Source organism: Streptopelia decaocto (genome assembly GCF_964273445.1).
Source record: "Streptopelia decaocto genome assembly, chromosome: 4".
Lineage (NCBI taxonomy): Eukaryota > Metazoa > Chordata > Aves > Columbiformes > Columbidae > Streptopelia > Streptopelia decaocto.
In genome coordinates, this window is record NC_138658.1 from 5307429 (window position 1) to 5328512 (window position 21084).

Below are 21084 nucleotides of genomic sequence, written 5' to 3' on the forward strand. Positions count from 1 at the left end.
TTCTCCATTTTCAGGGTTGCCCATTTTTATTGCTCTTTTGTGTGCCAAGTTGGAATGTTAAGCAAACCGTGCTACTGCTGGTGTGGTACAGCAGGATGCCTGGCACAGTGAATCGTAATGAATTATAAAATGTGCTCATAAAGAAGGCTCATGCTGCATACGCAGAGCAAGTCATACTTATGTAACAGACTGTACAAATGCCTCTTTCCTTTGCTTTTACTAGGTAAACAACTGAAATGGAAGTAATTATACTGCAATTTCTGCAGCATAGTTCAAATCTGATTTGAAGAACCTTGCCTGCAATTAAGAAATATGTTACAAAAGATGAATAGCAATTCCACTATTTGTAATAAATGAACTTTTCCTTAATTCGTAGGCATAAGGGAGCTGATTATAGGTCATCAGTCTATCAAAGGGAAATTGGAAATTTGAAGCATACTGTTTTCATCTCCTTTCTAACGTGAAGTAATAGAATAGCTTTGTTTTATTCAGATTTACAGATATGAATTTTCTTTTGTCAGCTTTTTAATGTTAGACTGAAAGACCTCACTACACTGAATCATCTGTGAAATGCAAATCCAGTTCATCGACTCTATGCATTTTCTGTGATATTTTCCCATTCTTTTACCTATTCCCTGAGACCTCTGTCTGGGATTGTAAAATATTTTCAGCTACTGTTCTGATTTGTGTTTTGTAAGATTTTCCTGCTGGCCCTGTGTATGTAAATGTCTACTGTGGAGGAGTCATTAACAGCACAGCGCAGATTGAGTACTATACTGCACTAGAGGAGATTGAGCACATTTTTAAGAAAGTGGCTGACCCAATAGCTTTCACTTGTCAGGTAAGTTGACTTCTCCATTTTTAATAAAAAAGATGGAATATAAGTGCCAATATGAGCTAAAAGATAATACACTGTGTTGTAAAGGTTTCTTTTGATTATACAGTAGTGAGTAATGGCTCAATAATAGGCTCAGGATTCCAAAGGCCTGTCTTTGAGGTGTCTAGCTGTAAGCAAGTCAGACAAGTGAAAACAAGTTTTCTCTCTTTTTTTGTTTTGGTTAGAGAGTGATATGAGCATCCTTTGTGCTACATACTCCAAACAAACAACACCCTGCATTACAGAGGATGAAAATAATAACAAACACTAGCGATGTTCCTCTTCATTGAAAGTGTTCTTTTTAGTGTGTACTAAAGCCAATACAAGCAAGTAATCTTAAATGACATTGTATTTGGAGGATTATTATTCATTCATCAGCAAACTGGATTTTTCTGGCATGGCTTGTATGGAAGATATTTCTCGTATGTTGCTATTCATATAAGGTCCATTTACAGTTACTGAATTATCATTCATGTGGTTTGCTGATGGCCATGCAGCTTCTTTCCGTGTATTTAGAAGAATTCAGGTTTTGAGCTGGATTTTAAATCAGCACAGCGGGCTGTAGTGCTCTGCAGCATATCCTTTGCCAAAGGCACATAAAAAATGGTAGCCCAAGTAGACTTGTCATGATGTCTATATTGTAATTGCAAAGCCAGAACAAAAATAATAGTCTGTGTTTCCAGTGCAGACAGTCTCAATTTCCTGTGACAAATCTACCATATCTACCAGCTAAGGCATTACACTCATAACGAAAGGATTAATAAAAAATGATATATTGCATTATTAGTGTTCTATTAAGCATGGGGGTAGATTCCTTCCAAGTAGAAGTCACTTCTGTTCTAGGAAAACAGGCTGTTGCACAAGAAAAATAGTGCAACTCTTAAGCATGAGTGCGTTCTTAAAATCTCCATAGTATCCGTGATTCTTTAACCTGTATTCTGAAGGACATGGAAGTAAGCTTCTAACAGGTTTCATGTTAAAATTTGATGCATAAGAAGTGTGTCATAATGATTAAAAAAATTCTAATTAACATAGTAACGTAGTTACCAACAACACACCTGGTATTTCCTCTGGAGAATTATGTGTGTTATTCAGGAATTTGACCCTTCATTTAAGCAGCATGGCTAATATTTTGGTTATGACTATCAGGTATGTTTAAGAATTTGCTCACTTTTAATCATCTGAATAATAAGCAAGAGTTTAAATGAGGAGACACTGTTGCTTGCTCTTAATTTTATTATGGCAAGTGAAAAATTAATGCTGAGAAAATTGTTATAATTGGATAAGTTTTACAATGCACACAATATCATGGCTGCTCTGTGGGGAAGTAGACTAATGGTAATTCTTTTGCAAGTGTACATACACACTGGAAGATTTATCATCATATTTAATGGTACCTGCTGAGCCACAGTGAGGTGCATTAACTCCATAGGTAGCTAAGCTGTTTCCACAAACTTTTTTAATACTTTAAGCTCTCATGCAAACCTGATTTAATGGCAATAAGATACATTGTAAAGATGCAATTTACAGAACATGATTTAACTTACCTTTAAAAATATGTTCACACAAGGAAAAACAAAACCGACTTGATACTATTAGAATTCCCATCAAGTAGCAGGAGGAGTAGTAACTTTTATTTAACCAGGATAATTAAAACCTTTGAGACCAGCAGCTTATTTGTAAAAGTATCCTGGGGCAACAGTGGTTTATCTATGCAAAGTAACAATCAAACACAATGGAAAACAAAATTAAAATAAAATAGAAAAGCTTACAGCAGTTATTGATCAAAGCAATATCATTCTGTGGTTCAAAGAAAAGTTCCAGATTTTGACAAGTGCTAGCAAGCTGAGAAGTATCTCCTTATTAAAATCCTGTGATGAAAGCATATTGCTGCAGTAATGCACACCAAAGACACAATGCTTTGGTAAATGCTCTCATTGTATTGTATATTGTGTTGTCAACCTTTCCAGCCATACTAATGATGGTATCATCATTGAGGTTATTGTCCCCTTCTCCATTTTCTGCCCCAGTAAAGCCAAACAGATAAACACAACCCAACAAATAGGCTTACAGCTATCCATTCCTTTTACCAATGGTCAGCTTATCTAAGTGGGAGACCAACAAAGTATAGTACTGCTGCACTTCTGAATTCCTGTTTTGAGAGAGGAATTAAAGATTATTGTAGATGAAAGATTTTTACAAATCATGCCACATCTGATAGATTGTCATTTTCTATGTTCCAGATTTGTCTGAATGTAAAAAATATTTACCAACTTTAGCAAGACATTTTAAACAACCAAATAAATATTTTAAAAGTAAGGAAATAAATAGATTTTAAAAATGTAAGATGTTTTCTTGCATAGATTTCAAGAGAAAAAAGAAAATTTGCAGCAAAGTAGGAAGGGGTAGCCTCAAAAATGAATCATAATGCTGAACGAACTGCATTGCAGTAGCTCTTAGGGAATTTGTGTTCTTACAGTAAGCCACTGTACAGACTGATTTTAAGTTCTTAAAAGTTCTTAAAATTCCTAATTGAACATTCATATTTTGTCTTTTACTTTTCATGAACTTCTCATTTCAACATTCTGTGGGATTACACGCTGTATTGAGTTTTCTCTCAGACTTTCTACTGAATGTGGCTGTTGATTTAATTATTTAGTGCTGGGGTTTCCTGGTACAGACTTCTTAGGAATTAAAAAAAAAAGATGAAACTAAGGTCATATCCTTCTTACAGAAATTGATAGGTTCATGTTAGTTTGAGTGACTTAGAATATCTCGAAAGATTCAGGAAATCTTCAGGATGAACTTTGGTTAAATAATACTCTTATGATTCTGAGAAACTTGGTATCTTAAAGGATGGTTTTATCATAGTCACCAAACAGGATTCCAGTTACAGTACGTATTGAAAAAGAAAAAGGCAAATAAACTTCGGCAGCTGTTATTTTTAAATGTTTCTTTCTTTTCCTCTAAGGATGAAATCTCTCCATATTCTGTCACTCACTAACATTGTCAGAAATGCCTAAGTGATTTTTAAGCCTAGCCCATTCTCTTTGGCAGAAGTAATCTAGATATTGAAGTGCATATAAAGTAGTGTCTGATACATAAGAGCTACCAAAGAAATTCATGTTTATGTAAATGTAACCTTGTTAGTACTGCTAAGGCCAGTGAGAAACATGTTAATTTACTGGCTGTGTATCTTGCATTTTATTGGCACACATTTGGGGGGCTTTTTTAGCCGTTATTAAATGGTCATCACATTCACAAAAGTAGCAAAATATGCACTTGGTCTTTTCCATTTTCGAGGATGTTTTTGGAAGCCAGGGTGTGATGGTTGGGGCTTGGGCCTTCGCTGTTGTTCACAGCTGTGTCCTGTTGCTCTGAAAAGTGGGTGGGGGCATGGAGATATTGCTTACACCCAGGCAGGTGGTGCTGAGTGAGGATAACCTGCTGCTGCTGAGCTCTAGGGCAGCTATGAGCACTTGCAGAAGGACCAACATTGAAGGGTGGAGCAGAGAGCAGCTGGCTGTGCTTTGGAGAGCATGGCAAGAACTGCTGACAAACTCACTGGCTTAATTCTAAGTGGCTTCTAGAAAGAACAACTTACCTGCAAGGACAGAGGGAGAAAGGAGTGCTTTTACTTCATTTCTGTTGTGCTTTAAATCTTTATTCAGATGCAGTGTGGGCTTTCTCAAGCTGACTGCTCCAGTGTTCCTTTGCAGTGTCTTTAAATACAGTTCTACTTCTCTTGGCTTTGGTGAAGACTCAGCATGAACTTTAGGTGCGTAGCGTTGATGGGATTTCTTGGGAAGACTTCACGGGCCTGTAGAAGTTTATGTAGGGTAAATCAAAACATGTAAATGAAGCATACTTGGCGTCTGGGAATGCTCTGGAGCACGAATGGGCAGTAAAGGAAAAGTCTCTAAACTTAATTCCTTCTTGGGGGAGGTGACGTTTATGTTGGTATGGAGCTGCAGAGTGGTCCTATTGCTATTTCTGTTTCACTGTTATTTCTGCTATCTCCTGTATGTGAGATAAAAGACAGTAGCATAGACTTTTTTAAAATAACTAAGTTTTCCTACTGTGTCTTTGTAAAGTAGCAGAATAAAACTACTTGTTATGGTTTAGTTAATGAGTAATGTTAGTTTAGTAATGTTAAATCATTGCTTGAGACTTAAGATTTTAGATCCGTGGAATAAGAGGAAAAAAAAAAAAATGAGGTGGAAACCTTGAACCAAATTGCACCAATAACTCTGTATAACAAGTATATTGTGCCTGGCTTGGAAATTATAGAAATGGATAGGCTTGTTGTCAGAAGGCAGGCCTGATAAAGCATAAGAAATTTAGCTTTAATTTAATCTGTTCCCATTGGGAGATCAGACAGTCTAACTTCTGTCTCAGAAGCTTGTAAAAATTAGCTAGCTTGATGTGGTTAAGCTGAGCAATTGTTTATGGCCTTGAAAATTTTGCTGCAAGTTGTTGAAGTTGTGTGCTCTTCTCATTTCAATACCTTGCTCCATCTCAGACTGTTAAACATTGTTTTCTCCCATTTAAGTTTGGTTGTCTGAGTGTAAAGTAAGAGCTCTATGTTCTTTAAGGTACTTCTCCCCCAGATTTCTGCCTGAGTAAAAGGGAGAAGAAAGGGTTCCTCCCTCGGCCCACATTAAAAACCAGAGGAGCTTTATAGGCAAGATTACCTTGAGTGCTTGCTGAAAAGAGGCTGCGGGGTTTTATTTGGCTTTGATATCCAAGGCAGTCTGAAATGAATTCTCTCTACAATCACTCTTCAGGCATTTCAGGGCAGGTGGTGTTAGGGTGGTTTTTGTGTTTTTTTTTTGTTTGTGTTTGTCTTGTTTTCATGTTATTTTTAACAGAGAAGGCTAGATAGGTAGCAGGATGCGTAGGGGGTATCCCTGCCATTTTAAATGGAAATTTAAAATGTTACTTCAGATTTAATTTGTGTAGAAGCCCACCTATATGTTTATTTTCTATACAGTAGAATTTCTGCTACACAGTTGCTTTAGTGAATACCAGAGGTTTTGAGCTTCTTTCTTCATGGCACAATTTCCACATATATGCTCATCCGAGCTAGTTCCCATGTTGTTATTTTTGTCCTGCGCTAGATTGGACTCTGTTAATGTAGTACCAGTGATGATACCATATCTAAGAAGACTTCAAGAAAGAGAGAATAGTGTGGTTTCCTAACTGAAATTTAATATTATTTCTCTAATTATTTTTAAATCTGATGTGGTTGTTCACGTTAATAGAGGTTTCTTTAATAGATATTTGGGAGGTTTTGCGTATCCTTTCTCAATTCAAACTGTAAGTCTGGTATTTAGAACAAGCCTTAAAGATTCCTTTTTTCTAGAAATATTTTTTTCAATGCTTGTTGTTTTGGTTATTGTGGACTAAATTAAGTAGTCAATTATTGAGTAACAAATAGAATGTGACAGGTACAGAAAGGGTGAATCATGGAAATAAATAGGTTACAAGTTACTAAATATTACGGTTTTAATGTATCATAATAAATACTGTTAACTATGGGAAAAATAAAAAATCTCATTTTATAATTGGTAGTTCCTTAAGTGCACTAATTTGTCTTCAAATTCTGGGTCATTCCTGTAAGACTCAGGTGAAAATTGTATCCTGCCTTGTGTATTTAACATCTTCTGATCACGTCACACTTATTTTGTTATTCATTTCCAACAGCCTGGGGAATTAAACTTCATGTTACATCAGCAGACCCCCCCTCTGTCCCTTTCTCCTCACTGTGGCAGTCACAGAGTTCCGTTTTAATTGTATGTGCTTTATGTGTCTGCAGATGTTCCCTGTTAGTGATCCCACAATTGTCTTAGCTAGAAACAGTTCAGCTGTGGGAAGGCAAAATGAACACAGGGCTGCTGCCCTCTGAGCAGAGCAGCTTGGTGTAAAATATCCTTACTCTTCAAGTCTCTGTGCTCGAGCTTCTCTTGTCTCACCAAGCAAAGAAACAATTAATTATGGCTACCTTGACAGTCATTAGCGATAGATCTTGGCCTTCCATGCAGAAAGAGGTAAACAAAAAAAACCCATTTCGTGGCAGTCAATAAGGATTTCCCTTGTCTAAAAACTGTGTATTTAAAATAGTAATCTGATTGCTATCAGTTTCTTGGCCTGTCATCAATATTAGGCTTTGGCTGATGGAACTGAAGCCGTTTCCTACCTAGCAAAGTACGCAATCTTACTGTGAAGGGTTTGGGTAACAGAAAGCTACTGTAAACTCATCCTGAATTACTGCCATAGTAAGACGTGGATTTATTGGCACCTCACATCTGTCAGAACAGTTCTTGCTTATTACACTGCATTGTTATAGTTAAATTGAGAGCAAATAAATACAAATACTTTGTTCTTACCCTTCGTCTAGAAGTTTTTTCATGCCTGAACTTCATAATACCTGTTTCTCTTCAATTCCATCGTGTTATAATGATCCTTCTGCATTAGAATATCACTTCTGTAGCTTTCAGAAGCTATGCTGCTCTTATCAAGAGTGAGTTTGTAATAATACTGTTTTAAATAATTTGATTCACCAGCACTCTGAGGATAAAGTTAAAAAATACATATGTAACAAATGCACTATTTTCTTTTTTCTTTTCAACAGGCTTTTAAATTTTCTTCTGTAGAGAAGCTGGACAATGTTCTGACTTTGCTATTGAAAAGCAAAATATCTACTTACCAATTCAGTCCATTCCAAAGTGAAGAAGAGCACCATCAACAAGCTAGTGAGTCACTTCTTGTATGCATTGATTTTTATTACTGATGCTATGGTTATTACTTATAAGTGTTAACAAGACAATCTTTAAATATTTAAAGCCACTAGTGAAATGCAGGAATCCACAATAAACAAAACATAAACAGGAAAAATGGGGGAAATAATTCTGTAAATCATTGCTTCGTGACTCGGTACTATGTATTTATACTTGTCTGGATGTTTGATCAGCTTTGGATCAACTGCAAATTGACAGCTTTACAGCCGAGCAAATTTATGCTTATGGTGAAAATGAGCAATAAAAGGCATGAGGAGATGCTGGTACATGATATATTTTTTACTAGTTGTTCTTCTGCAATACAACTTCGACTTCATTTTCTCAAAATTTGGTGACATAAAAAGAAAATCAGAAAGGTTTCTCTATATGGAGAGAATGGATGGCTTTTGAACTTAGAACAGCATGAAACTTCTCCATTCATTTTAGCACATATGCACTTATACAGTTTCCATTACTCCTGGCCAAAAGTGGTTTTTGTTTTGTTTTTAAAGACATCCTATTGAGTTAAAGTAGGATTTATCTCTGAAATAGGCACAGTATATGCACAACTCAATAATTTATCAACAGATGCTACTGTTACTACCAAATGGAGGGTCCTGGTTGAGTTCATTAACCACTGATTAAGGATTCAGGTTGGTCTGCAGTAAACCAAGAGTATGATTATTTAGTTTGTGTTTTGAAAGCATCATTACAGTGTTATTCTACATGTGTGTTAGACCTCAGCTTTTCTAAGAAACTTTTGTGGAAAAATAAAAGCCAAGAAAATGTGTTTCCCTTCTGAAATACTTAAGAAAGAAGTATTTGAGTTGTTGGCTGACTCCTGTTTTGTGTACCTGGGCTACAGTTTAGAGACAAAATAAGCTCACTACATTCAGATACAACATGACACTTCTCATAGGAGGTTGCTCTAACTGTGGTCATAATTGTCATAATTGTACTTCCTTTCCTTTTCATAAGGTTTCTTTGATTATTAAGTTTGCCCCTCTGTACTAGATAAACATTATTCCAATTGTTATCTGAAAATGAGTTTAAATATGAGTCTAGGTTAGTGGAAGCAAACAAGTAGGCTGTTAAGTGACCCACCCGCCCTTGATATTTTCCTGTACTGCAAAATGGGGGTGTATAGAACACATTAGACACTCATTCCTAATGTGAATTGTTAGTTCTGATGAACGAAAGCTTTTCTGTTTCTCTAATAACCAGTTAGAACGGGGCACATTTTTAGATATTGAGAATAATGCTTACCAACCTGCAGTCCCTCCCCAAAAGACATTTGTAGTTCAAAAGCAAGTTGACTTGTTGTGAGCTTGAGCCAAGTAGGGACCTTATTAAAATGAACTGGTTTGATACATGGTGCAACAAGAAAGTATGAAGTTAGATGCCTAGATTCTTCAAGAAAGAAAGATATGATGGCAGAGCTTGAAGCACTCAGAATGTAGGAGGCCTAGGACCCCCGCTTCTGCCAGAAAGGTATGTAAACCTGTGTCTGTGATGCTTTCCAATCAGGCATTAGACATGTCAGGTCTAATAGAGGTTTAACATCTCCTCGTTGAGCCATTTTTATAGCATTTTATTCCAAGCACCATTTTTTTTCTTCCAAAGAGAAAATTTCAAAGAACTAAAACTAATTAAACACGCTTTGGAAGGATATGAAGCTATTGGATGAAAAGCTCTATAGCACCGAGATTAAGTATTCTTGTATCTCTGAACAGGCAGATGATTCAGCCCTAATTTCATAATTCTGTATGTGATGCCTTTCCTCAGTGGTCAAAATAGGCTAACTTATGGCAGAAAGCCAGGGCGAACACATACACTTTACGTTGAGACATACTTGGTTGAAATAGAGGCATGTCAATAACTCAAATACAAATACTTGTGTCTTCTAAGTGACTACCTGTATATGATTCTATAGGATTCATGCCCACTAAACCTTTGCTTCAAAAGGCTTCAAAGCCTATTGAACTCAAGAGAGCCTCTGATTAGACTTGGGATCAAATGCTTAGTTCATAAAGCTTTGAATCTGTAATTTTCCTCCAAAAGCTAGTGAGGATTTTTGTGCATCCAGCATCTAATGGACTGTAATTAATCTTCTGGCTTTCCAGTCTGGGTGTAACAGCTCTAGCTTAATAATAATGCTTCTACCCAAAGGTAGGTGTGCTCCTTGGAGTTGATTCCTGTCCAAAAGGTGGCAATTTACTTGAGGAAAGCCTGTTTCATTTTCCTCTATGAAAAAAAAAAATACTGCTTTTAGTCACCTAAAACTCTTAGTAATATAACAAGCCCTATCCTGATTTCTCAAATTCTTTCTTTCAAGCTGAAACGTCTATAATAAGAGAAGAAATAAGTCTGGGTTTTCAACTGCTAGGAAACAAATGGAAGAAAAGGTAGACTGGGAGAGAAGAAATGGATAGGGCTTTAAGTATTTCTTTGGTTTAATCAGTACTAACACTGTAGAAGTCTTTTTAAGTGTCTGTTTAAATTTCTGGGAAAAAAAGTTATGTCCTGTATCAATAATTTGGGAAATAAAAAAGGATGTCTTACAAGATTTGCAGAAAGATTACTGTAGGCTGTTCTGTTTGCTTACTGCAATTTTATGAAAAGTTCTTGCAAGCTAAGACAGTGCTACAATACCATAATATTAGATTTTTATGCTCTATTTTATAGCTGAAGTGTTCCAGAACGCTCTGCAGAGAAGGTATTATGACAGGACAGAACACACAAAACAGCACTTCCCTCTTAACTTTGTGTATGTCTACTAAAACTTTAATTAAAAGCAAGCACTGGCCTTAAAGTTAGTTAAAAGTTGAAGAAGTTACCTTTGTGTACTTAAAACCTGCCACTTGGGCACTTTAACCTTTCCTTCCTGCATGTGACCACCAGCTAACTAGTTCTTAGTGTAGTTGCTATAGGTGGCAGCTGTTCTCTGTTAACATTTTCATTAAATGACTGCTACTGAGTAAAAGGAAAAGGTAACTTCTATTATAGCTACTCTAATAACCACTACTTCTGTTCAGTTCTGTATATTTAGCTGAAATGTATCAGTTATTCCAGTTTCACAGCTGATAAAAGCTCCAGCATTTTTTCCCAATTCAGTGTGACGAACTTGTAAGTTCAAGAATGGTATTTTCTGCCTGAAGCATGTGTGCTTTCAAATAATTACAGCATCTTCCTACTGTGTATAATACAAAACTCCTGTTAAACACAGTATGGTGGAAATTTCTTTACAGTAGAACATCTAATTTGTCTTAAGCACTTACTGAATTTTGTGAATTGGCAATTAAGCGAACAATTATAATTTTAAAAACACACATGCAAATGGATCTTGCAGTGGGTTATTCTTACGTGGTTATTTTGACAATGGTACTCTTAGTTATCATTGACTTTTGCTGTAGAATCTGTTGGAAAGAGAGAACTTCACCTTTGTCAGGTGATTTGGGAGGGATTTAGCCCGTGGTGTGCCTCTTCTCAGAATGAAGGCAAAAAGAAAGACTAGTAGGCTTCAGTTGTCTCTTTTGAGGTCTTTAATCTTACTATATTTTTACATTAAATATTCAGAGGAGGAATTTCTGAGAGGTCAAGTCCAACAACATCTTTTTCCCCCCTCACTGCATGGTTGGCAAAGTTGTTAGCTTAGACAGGGCAAAGAATGACTCCTGGTACCACAGCCACATGCAGAATAGGCTTGGAAGTGTTACTGAGGCTGCTGAAGGAGTAGCAGCTATTTTAACTGCTACTATAGCATTTACCAAGAAAGCAAATATACCAGGGTGCCCTCAAGCAGTTCAGTAGTTCAGAGTTTTCTATCAGCAAGACTTGAAAAGTTTGACACATGAAGGCTACATCCTACTTTCTGTAAGTACAGTTGTGTTGCCTGGAAAGGCTTTGCAAATGAGTGTTAAAACCTGCCTTGAATTGGTGGAGCTCAGTATTGTTGTCTGATGGTCCTCACAATAGCTTTTTGCCTTGTGCTGCAACTTGATGGCACCAAGCTTCTGTTTCACGGGCAGAACAAATTATATCTGTTTGATCCACTCAAAGCCTTTGCATGTGGCTGCTCTAATGGGTAACTGATCCTGCACAGCACTGAAACAAGATGTGGGAGTCCTCTTTTTCTGAATAAGGGTGGTGATGCCATAGCAATTGAAGGTGGCAAGAAATTAGTGCCTGTGGATTATTATTCCTTATTTTCTGTATTTTGTCAATATAGCACAATATATTGATACCTGGAAAAGCTGTAGTTATGAAGCATTTAGTGGGTGGAGGCACAAGGTGATGAGTCGGTGGCCTCCTAATCGCAGCTGGTGGACTACATAACTAAAGAAAAATGGTGCACATCTGTTTTACTTGAACCTGAAGACACTCTTATGGTCCAAAAGTATTGTGATAGTTAAATGAACTGGAATCTCAAAGCCTAGGACCAATAAGCAAAGCCGTGTACCTGCTTTCCCCACAAGTTTCTAGTGTTTGTGTGACTCCCCCCACACTGCGTGATATATATATGAACCATCCGTGAGACTAGCTGGTACAATTTGATGTCTGAAACTGTTCATGGCTGACTGGAATGCATGAAAAGCAGTTGTGGCTTTAAGCCGTATCCTCCTACACTGTTTGTTGCTGAATCTTTAACTCTGCAGCAACAACTGGATCAGTCTCATGCCTACTGTTAATTCCTCAAGGGGAAAGGGAAAAACAAAGTCTGCTTCTAATCCCACCCTTGTTAGTACCCAGTCTAGGCTGGAAATGAAATATTATCATGCCCAAAAGAAAGCAACTGAAGTCCAGAGTAAGGTGCTGGGGATAGTATGATGTGGTTCAACGATGTCTGAATTCCTTAAACAGTCTCCCCAAGGGGACTCACGAGTTAGAAGCCTGTGTTTCTTGTCAGAGTTTTGGGTTATCCATTTAGGAGTAGGGACATTAGCTGAGGAGAGCATGAGGGTAAGTTTTGTTTTCTGTGATCACCAGGTGGTAGGACTTGTGTGACTGGAGTCTGCTATTTTCAGACAGCTCTTTGCTCTTAATGCATCCCTACAATGGGAAGCCCGAGAAGCCATGTGTGTGCTCATCTGATGTGCATTTTTTCTAGAAAGTGTCCAAGTAACCACTCTACTGTGTGAGGCCTGTGTAGTTCAGATTTCTTTGCATGACAAAATAAGTCTTTGGATTCTGCTCATTTTGAGCTGAGTAGAAGCACCAAGAAGTTCAGTAATGTCTGAAGGGAAGGGCTTGCAACTTTTGAATCGGGCTGTATATTGTGTTTTATGATCACATCCACAAGCTAACAGTGACACTGTGTGTTATGTTGCATGGCCTGGCAAAAATCCAGTGTTTTGTTAATACTATATTTTGCTAAATCTTTGCTGGGAAGAAGAGTGTGTTCATAGTTACGTTATTGAAGAGGAACTGTGTTTAATTTCATGGAAGGCTCGTGGCTAAATATCTGGTCATAGAAAGTGCAAACTACATAATTAGCAATACAGAATATTTCAAGCAGCCAATTTTACTCTGTATGACTTGTAATACAAGAGTACCTATAATGGTATAAGTTAATGTACTTGTAACAGTTGACCAATAATGGTATGTGATGTTTTTTCGTTTTCCCAGAGCTTTCAATTCCTGTTAAAATTGCCATTATGCCATCATTTTTTTACTACTAAAAGACTTTCATTGCAAGGGTCAGTTATTTGTTTATTTATAGCTAATAAAGCCATGTTTATTATAGAAATGGATTTCACTGTAGTATTTAAATTTCTCTGTAACAATAGATGTTGCAGAGGGATCTCTTGAATGAAATTGAAAGGTCACAATAATTTTGTAATCCTGATGCAACCTATGTTGTTTGTCCTTATGGAATTTGGGGTCTTTTGGTGACACTCTTGTCTGTCGTGCCTGTTTTAAGCAGGGGTAGAAATTCATACTGTGAAAAGTCATTTGAATTTCTCTGTGAACAGAACTTTCCCTTTTGAAGTGGATGCCATAAAACGATAGAAAAGATGAAATAACATATAATGATTGTCAGTAGGCTTATGTCTTAAGCAAGATTTGAATCCTGGATTTAAGACTTCAATAATTAAGTTCAGTCTTTAAATTTAATACACTCCCAATAAAATAATGTAGTCCTTGTACCTTTTCTGTTCAGAGATGTAATAATGAAACTAGCGTTGGTGCATGTTTAAGATTAACCTTTTTGGAAATTGCCTTTCAATCTATGATCTCATTGGATCTCGTACAAAAAGAAAATCCCTCTGCTATTGAATAAAACCGGTGCTGATTGTATCTGCATATATATATGGGCTTTTGTTGCACTAATTTGCTGACCGACAGGTTGGTATGTAGCAATAGCACCATCCTCAATGGCTTCTTCAGCTATAGCTGTAACTTGAACCAGTATTTTGAGGCTGTGTGCTTTTATAGCAAAGCTCATGTAGCCCAAATGGTTATGAAAGCATACAGGTCAGATTTATCTGAAGACTCATTCTGCAAATAAGAAACAAATGAAACTATTTCTGTCTCCCGTTCTTGGTGAAGGTGCTTTAATATCCTTTATTTGGTGTTAAAAACATTTGTTCACTTGTGTCTTTTAAAAAGATCTCACTACCAGTGCTGCTGTTCAAGTTTTTGTACCTGAAGACAGCCCTTTTTTCTGCTTACTGCAAGGAATAGTATTTTGTTTAAAGTTTGTCTTGGGAAACTGCCTTATTGATTTTTACCATCCTCCATGGCTCCTGAGGTAGTTAATTTGTTAATGATGTACTCTCCTGTAATGTTCAAAGTAACTAAGTGTCGCAGTCCGTTTGAATATCAAACTTAGTTTAGGAGAGGTTGGGTCGTGACCTGAAAAAACAGTGAAGGAGCTGAAGGGATTTTGGAGTTGGTTCCAGGATACCTCTGTTTTGTGTAAGTTTGAAAACTCAGATATAAGCTTAGAACAGCCTTCCGAATACCACTGACTCTTTATATTGATGAAGAAATCATAGCATCCAGACCACTGCTAATATAGAGTAGATTTTCCTTTTGGATTGTAACCAGTTGTTTCAGGTTTTGTTAGCATGGAGCGGAAATTCTTTTAGAGCAAGTTATTAATAGTTTATCAAGGCTCTTTTTACTGACTATATTTGACCTTTTAGAGTCTGCTAACAGGATGCAGACTATTGATTAGATTTTTTTATAATTTACTATTTTTTTAAATTACCGCTCAATGCCTATTTAATTGCTGGACATCTCAAAAAATAGCAAAAGACAAAAGCTTAAGAAATGCAATTTGATGATTTGTAGATTTTTTTTTAAATATTAGCTCGAGCTGGGAGAAACTGTGGAGATTCCCAGGCTGTGGTCCTAGTTGGGAGACACGTGCAAAGACACCATCCAGAGTTGAAGGAATCATAATGTTATAGCAAAAATGGGCGGGTTGAGCACAAAGAAATTACCAGGACTAACTAGTATTCATTAAGAACTCTGAAGAAATTAGTAAGTAAAATAGCTGGATTTCTAACAGTAGTGTGCAATTCTTCAGTTGTGTGGTACTGGAAGGTGTAACTGTGATGCCAGAACCCAGTTTCTCTGGGGACCTTAAGAACTAGAAGTGGGTTAATGTGTTGTCTCTACCGGACAAATTAATAAAAATTGTAAAATAAATTTTCTATATTGTGAAGTCTGGCTTTATAGATTTCTTGTAGGTTTTTTTGTAAGAGTCAGCAAACCTGGTCAGGTTGGTAATTGACTGGGCATGGATGAATAACTGGCTAAAACCAGGACGCAGATAACTGGAAAAAACTTACGCTGGTGATACAAAGCATTCAGGGTAATGAGGAGGAGGGCTAATTGGGAAAAAATGAGAGAAAGGCCTTATGAGATTTAGTAATTATGCAGTAAAATGTCAGCTGATATTCCTTGTAGGTAAAAACAAAGTGATGCAAGTGGAAAAAGTAGTCCCGTGTTGTCATAAAAAATAAGAGGTTTTGAGCAGGCTGTTAGCACTGAGGAATAAGATCACCCAGTTCCATGATAACATCAACTTGTTGCTAGGCAGCAGATCAAAAAGCAAATGAAATACTAGAAACTATTAGAAAAGGAATAGAGAACAAAACAGGACATAATTATGACAGCGCATAAATTACATGGCTCACCCACAAAATGAGTATCATGTGCAGCTCTTCTCCTGTCATCTCAAAATAGTTACATTAAAGCTGGAAGAGGTTCAGAAAAGAGCGGTGGGGGTGATGGAGTTGATTCTCTGTAAGGTACAATTGAGTAGACTGGAACCCTTCAAGAGAGTAAGTCTGGGAGTGACTAAATCACTACAAGTGCAGAGAGAGCAGACAGGGATGGTGAATAAGATGAATTAGGGACTATCAATTGAACCTCGCAGGAGCCAGGTTCAAAACAAACTGGAGAAAGCACTTCTGCAGTGGGTAGTAAAGACAGCCCCAAAAGAACCTGAGGGTGCAAGAATTTGATGGTGCCCGGGGAAAAGAGAGACACTGCATGCTGATATATATATATATATAGACAACTTGCTACGCAACAAGCCACAGGTGATTAGAAGGTAGGGTATGAAGACAGAGGGAAGTATTATCTAGGCTTGATCTCTTGTTTTTGTTGGTATCTGTAACATATGGACTTAGAATACAGAACTATGCTGAAATAATAAACTGACTTCAGATTAGCTTTCTCCCAGTCCTCTAAGGTGAAAAGTAAAGTCTGTGGTAGAAATTAATATAATGCAATTTCAGATAAATCCTAAAAAACATTATCTGATACATTCATCTTTAAATTATCTGATTTTTTCATTGCAGGGATAAGCAAATTTTTGCATGTCTGGTAATCGTGTGAATTTTCAGAAAAGTCTCTTAATAAGAAAACATGGCACCCAAATCCTATAAAAATGTCCCATTCCAATGTCTCAAATTAAAAATATTCCTGGAGCATTAGATAATATACACCTAAAGAAAAGCATGTTTGGGCTGTAGAATCTTCTTTTCCTTGCAAGAAAACTTATTCTTCAATAGAACTAAAGTGCTTTAAAATCCCTTTGTCAGAGAAAATGAGATTTCTCAGTTACACTTAAGTCTCCTTTATGGAAATGTGTATGTGAATTGTGAAACAGTTAGTTGGAGGAATTGTTCTTTGTATGCTAGTTCTGTATTCGAGGCTTGATAATTGTGATTCCATAGCACTAATATTCAAAGTACTTTTGTAAAAGAAGTTGGAAGGTGTTCTATAAAAGCAAACCTGTTCTTTATGAAATCTTTGTTTCCATATACAGATAGTCATTTGGAAGAATTTCCTACTCTCCTTCACTGTGCAGCCAGATTTGGATTAAAGAACCTTGCAGCATTTCTGCTCAGTTGTCCTGAGGCCACATGGGCTTGCAAAATAACGAACAAATATGGAGATGATCCAGCAAGTATCGCTGAGAAGCACGGACACAGGGAACTAAGAAAATTAATCGCAGAATTGTCAGTAAGTCCACATGCTTTTTCAGATGTCATCTATAACCAGGGGATTATGATGTTGTACTATTGAGATTTCATAGTATCTCCTCTTGTAAAGCCTAGTATGTTGGAGTCTTTCTGTCTGAAAATATTATCATACTCCCACTGTCTCAGAAAGAGGGGTCAAAATGGGGTACATCCACTTTTTGCGCACTGTCATAATAGACATTGGAGTTTTTCAGCACCCAAGCAATTGTTATATTGCAGGTAGTCTAGGTCAACCATCTAGAGTAGGAGATAAAGACTTCTTTAAAACTCAATTTAAAAGTGACTCAGAACTCTCATCATTGCCACACTTCAGCGTTCAACAAAGATTTTACGCTAGTGTTATAGAAACTCACCCCCCTGCACTTCAGACGTGTCTTTGCTGTGCACTGCACGTGGGACTGGGGGCTTCAGAAAATGAGTAATTTTATTTTTATCCTTAGAAATGCATTCATACTCAACCTCGTGTTATAGTTTGGGGCCTCTCTAAGAGGCAGCTTAAGTACGCATGGTACAGGCAGGCTACGGCTCAGATGTGTTGAGAGAGCGCATTGCGCTTCTGTAGTCTTTTTTATGTTTTGGTAGACTTCATCAGTGACGGAACGCGGCATTTGTGAGGGTGATATGTTTGTGAATACTCAGACCGGCACTCAAATAAAAACAACTCTGCTACCATGGTTAGACGTGCAGTTGTACTGTGTATTTTCAGTTGATTCGAATGGTGTGGCTTCTAATGCAACACAAGTAAGAACTGGAGCATGCTTCAGGTCTGCCAAATGTGTAATATGGTATTTTAGAAATTTTAGCTCCAACCACTGGAAGAAAAATGGCTTATTTGTGTCCCCTGTAATAGTGCACTTAAGAACAAAAACACTTACTGTACTTCTGTAATTGATGGGAATGTGGAAAAGAAATATTTGCATGGCTCTGAGCCAAGCAGAATTTAGTTTAGCGACATTCCAGGAACTTCCCATTACAGCTGGATTATTGAAATTGCTTATTATTACAACAGAAGTACTTCTGTACTTGGCATACCTCTCACTGTTTTAAAATCGTTGCATGTGTTTTGCCATTTACTTAAGGAATAGCCCCAAAATATACACAGTAATTCATCACTTCTATCTTTGAAGAGCAATAGGGTTCCAGGAAAATGAGTGTATTAACGGATGTGTTCAAGTCTTCTGCAATCCTGGAAAGCATCTGCCATTTGCCTTTGTGTCGGACAGTCCTTAGGGGAGTAAGAATTCCCTGTGGGGTTACAGAGAAAGAGAGAGAAAGAGCAGCAAAAGAAGTAGCAACACCACAGCTGTATGAGTGGCAGAGGGGGAAGAGATTTTCTCCTTTCTGTACCAGTGTTCTGTGCAGGGTCACTAAATGCTAAAACATCACACCCTTTAAGAACTTGTATAAATGTGTGCTCACACACATTCTGCCTTCTCTGTCAGAAATTCTGCATTTCAAACACTCCTTCAAAGTGCCTCCTTTATGCAAGACTTGATCCATTTGTATTAAAGGTACTAAAATGATGAAGCTGTCCCTGAAGGAGTCTTTAATGGGGTTTATGATAAAGCTCAGTTTCAAATGTACTGGCAGTTTATTAAGCAAGTTGTATTTTTCTTGCATTTTAGCACAAAGCCACCTAAATGGACATTCATTTCTAGTTTCTACATGTTTCATTATAGTTTAGATGAAGTAGTTCCCTCTTCTATAGCGTAACAGGGGGATATCACTCAACATTCTGTGATAACATCCAGAATTGTAACTTTGTCTTGTTGCTTTTATTTCTCCATAGAACCAAGTACTTGAATATTTTCCAGAATTGCTTTTAGGCTGAATTGCTTAAATCAGGTGTGTGAATTTAAAACTAGTAAGAGACATTCAGTAGCAATCCTGGTGGGAATCATTAGATCCGAACAGGGAAAACAATGAGTTTAGTTGACCCAGCTGATGGCTCAAACACTGGTAAGAAAGGCTGAAGTACTTTAGCTTTCCATTAACCACGGGCTTGAAACGTCAGTTCTTACCATACCTGTGATAGGTAGGACCTTGTTAAGCATCAGTACTTTGCTCAGATATTAGGGCCCTATTTCAGATGTTCATCTTTTGCGTATTTTCTGTCTCTGAAAGCTGCTTTGACACCAGCTTGTTGTTCTTGTTGCTAGCTGTGGTCTTCTAAGCCTATGGAAAAGTTCTGCCCCCGGAAAACAAAGAAATCACTAAAATGAGGTTCTTACATAGCACACAAAGGAAGACTTTAAAAAATAGATGAGAGAAAATTTCTAAGCATTAAGTGACTAATGAGAGAGTATGTTCAATTTGACCCAACCATTTAAAATTGGAGGTCACACTGGCAGTGATTTTAGGCATTTATGCTTGGGTATGGGCGGAATTCTTTGTTCCAGCGCTTCGGGTTGCTAATTTCTCCCCTTCTTTACTAAGAACTGTGCTGCTGAATGTGTTGTAGTCAGGAAGATTGCTGTGTACTGCTTATTGTATACATCACGGTTTTGAAGAAAAATACAATCCAGAAAGTGTTTTATTGGTTGTTTAATGCAAATAATTTCTGATCATTGGCTTTGGCCTTTAAAGCAGATTCCTAGGGGTGATATAAATGTTATTTAAATATAAAACTTGAAACAGTCATTTCATGTTGCCACCACGCAGTCAAGACAGCACAAATTCATTTTTGTCTTTAAAATACCTTCTAATGTTACAGAATTGGTTGCCTGAAATCTAAGGCAGAAAAAGCATGTTAATTGAACTTTTTTAACCTGTGCAAAATCTGTGGCCAGGCCTGTGACAATCCATGGCACAGCAGTGGTCTGATGGAAGAATCTTCTTCCTCTGCCCCCAGCAAAACTCTGTCTGCATTTCTTGGTTAATATAATTTTCTGCCTGCTTAAGCAGCTATTGAAAAGACAATAGGTATTCTGTACATATTGGTGAGGTCCTTTAGAATGGCACAGGTTACGACAATGCGCTGCATAGGCCTTTCACAAGAAGTTAGTTGGTTTGTTGGGTTTTGTTTTGTTTTTTCCAGAAGGGAGAGTTACATCAGTTCCTTTCTAGCTCTGTTGAGCTCCATCCTGCAAAGTCTAGATCCATAGTTACTGCATTCACTACTGTTATTAATGGCAGTTCTCTCAGTAGCAGAGAGAAACAGCCATACAGGTGGTCATAATTTTCCCTCGGTGCCTGTTTTATGGAAGAGATATGTTTCAGATAAGTTGCAGGTGGGGGGAGAAATTTTTATTTCTGAATGCCAAACTATATTTTTAAGAAACTGAAAGGGTGATCAGGGATGGAGGCTGGCAAGTAAATCAGCATAGTGCACCTCTCTTCACTGTCTGATTTTGAAATGAATGCTGGAACCAGAATACAGAATTTCTTCAAGTGTCTTCAACTTGGTGAAATATAAAGAAAATCTACAAAAACAGTGTATTGTGGAATTGAGGGTACTTTTTCCTTAGTTGTTTTATGCAAAAAGAATCTTACCTGGCTTTGTAGCTACTATTGCCAAATGGCAATACATCTTTAGGCAGCAGGAATCCCTTTAACAAGGATATTCATGGTTTGTTAGAGAGTTCTAGAAGCTCATCAGGAATCAGCTTTTTTGAACACGGAAGTATTATTGTTAGATTTAGATTTAGCTTTGTGTTTCTATAAAAGCCTATATGATATGGCAGAGCTCTGTAGCATGAAACTATGATATTTTTAAATCTGGTTGCAATATCTGCCTGAGCTATTTATTTCTGCTGGGGAAGGACACTTATGGAAAGATAAAGTGGATATATATAAAAGAATATTAAATTAAATTAATCTGATCGCGATCAATATTTGTTTAATTACTTCAAATGCTACTGTCGTATTGCACTGGCCCATAGCTCATTACTTTCAAATTGCTGGAAGAGTATATGAAAAAGAAGAG

At 37.2% G+C, this 21084-nt stretch overlaps 1 protein-coding gene across 5 annotated transcripts in view; it reads left to right on the forward strand.

The window, feature by feature from the left end:
- Window positions 1–21084, forward strand: part of BANK1 (B cell scaffold protein with ankyrin repeats 1) — a 128361-nt gene that overhangs the window by 34329 nt on the left and 72948 nt on the right. For all 5 annotated transcript variants that reach the window (XM_082052092.1, XM_082052091.1, XM_082052095.1 and 2 more), the window contains 3 exons: window positions 699–841; window positions 7512–7632; window positions 16943–17139. In XM_082052092.1, coding sequence (XP_081908218.1) covers window positions 699–841; window positions 7512–7632; window positions 16943–17139 — 461 coding nt within the window. The remainder of the gene's footprint in view (window positions 1–698; window positions 842–7511; window positions 7633–16942; window positions 17140–21084) is intronic.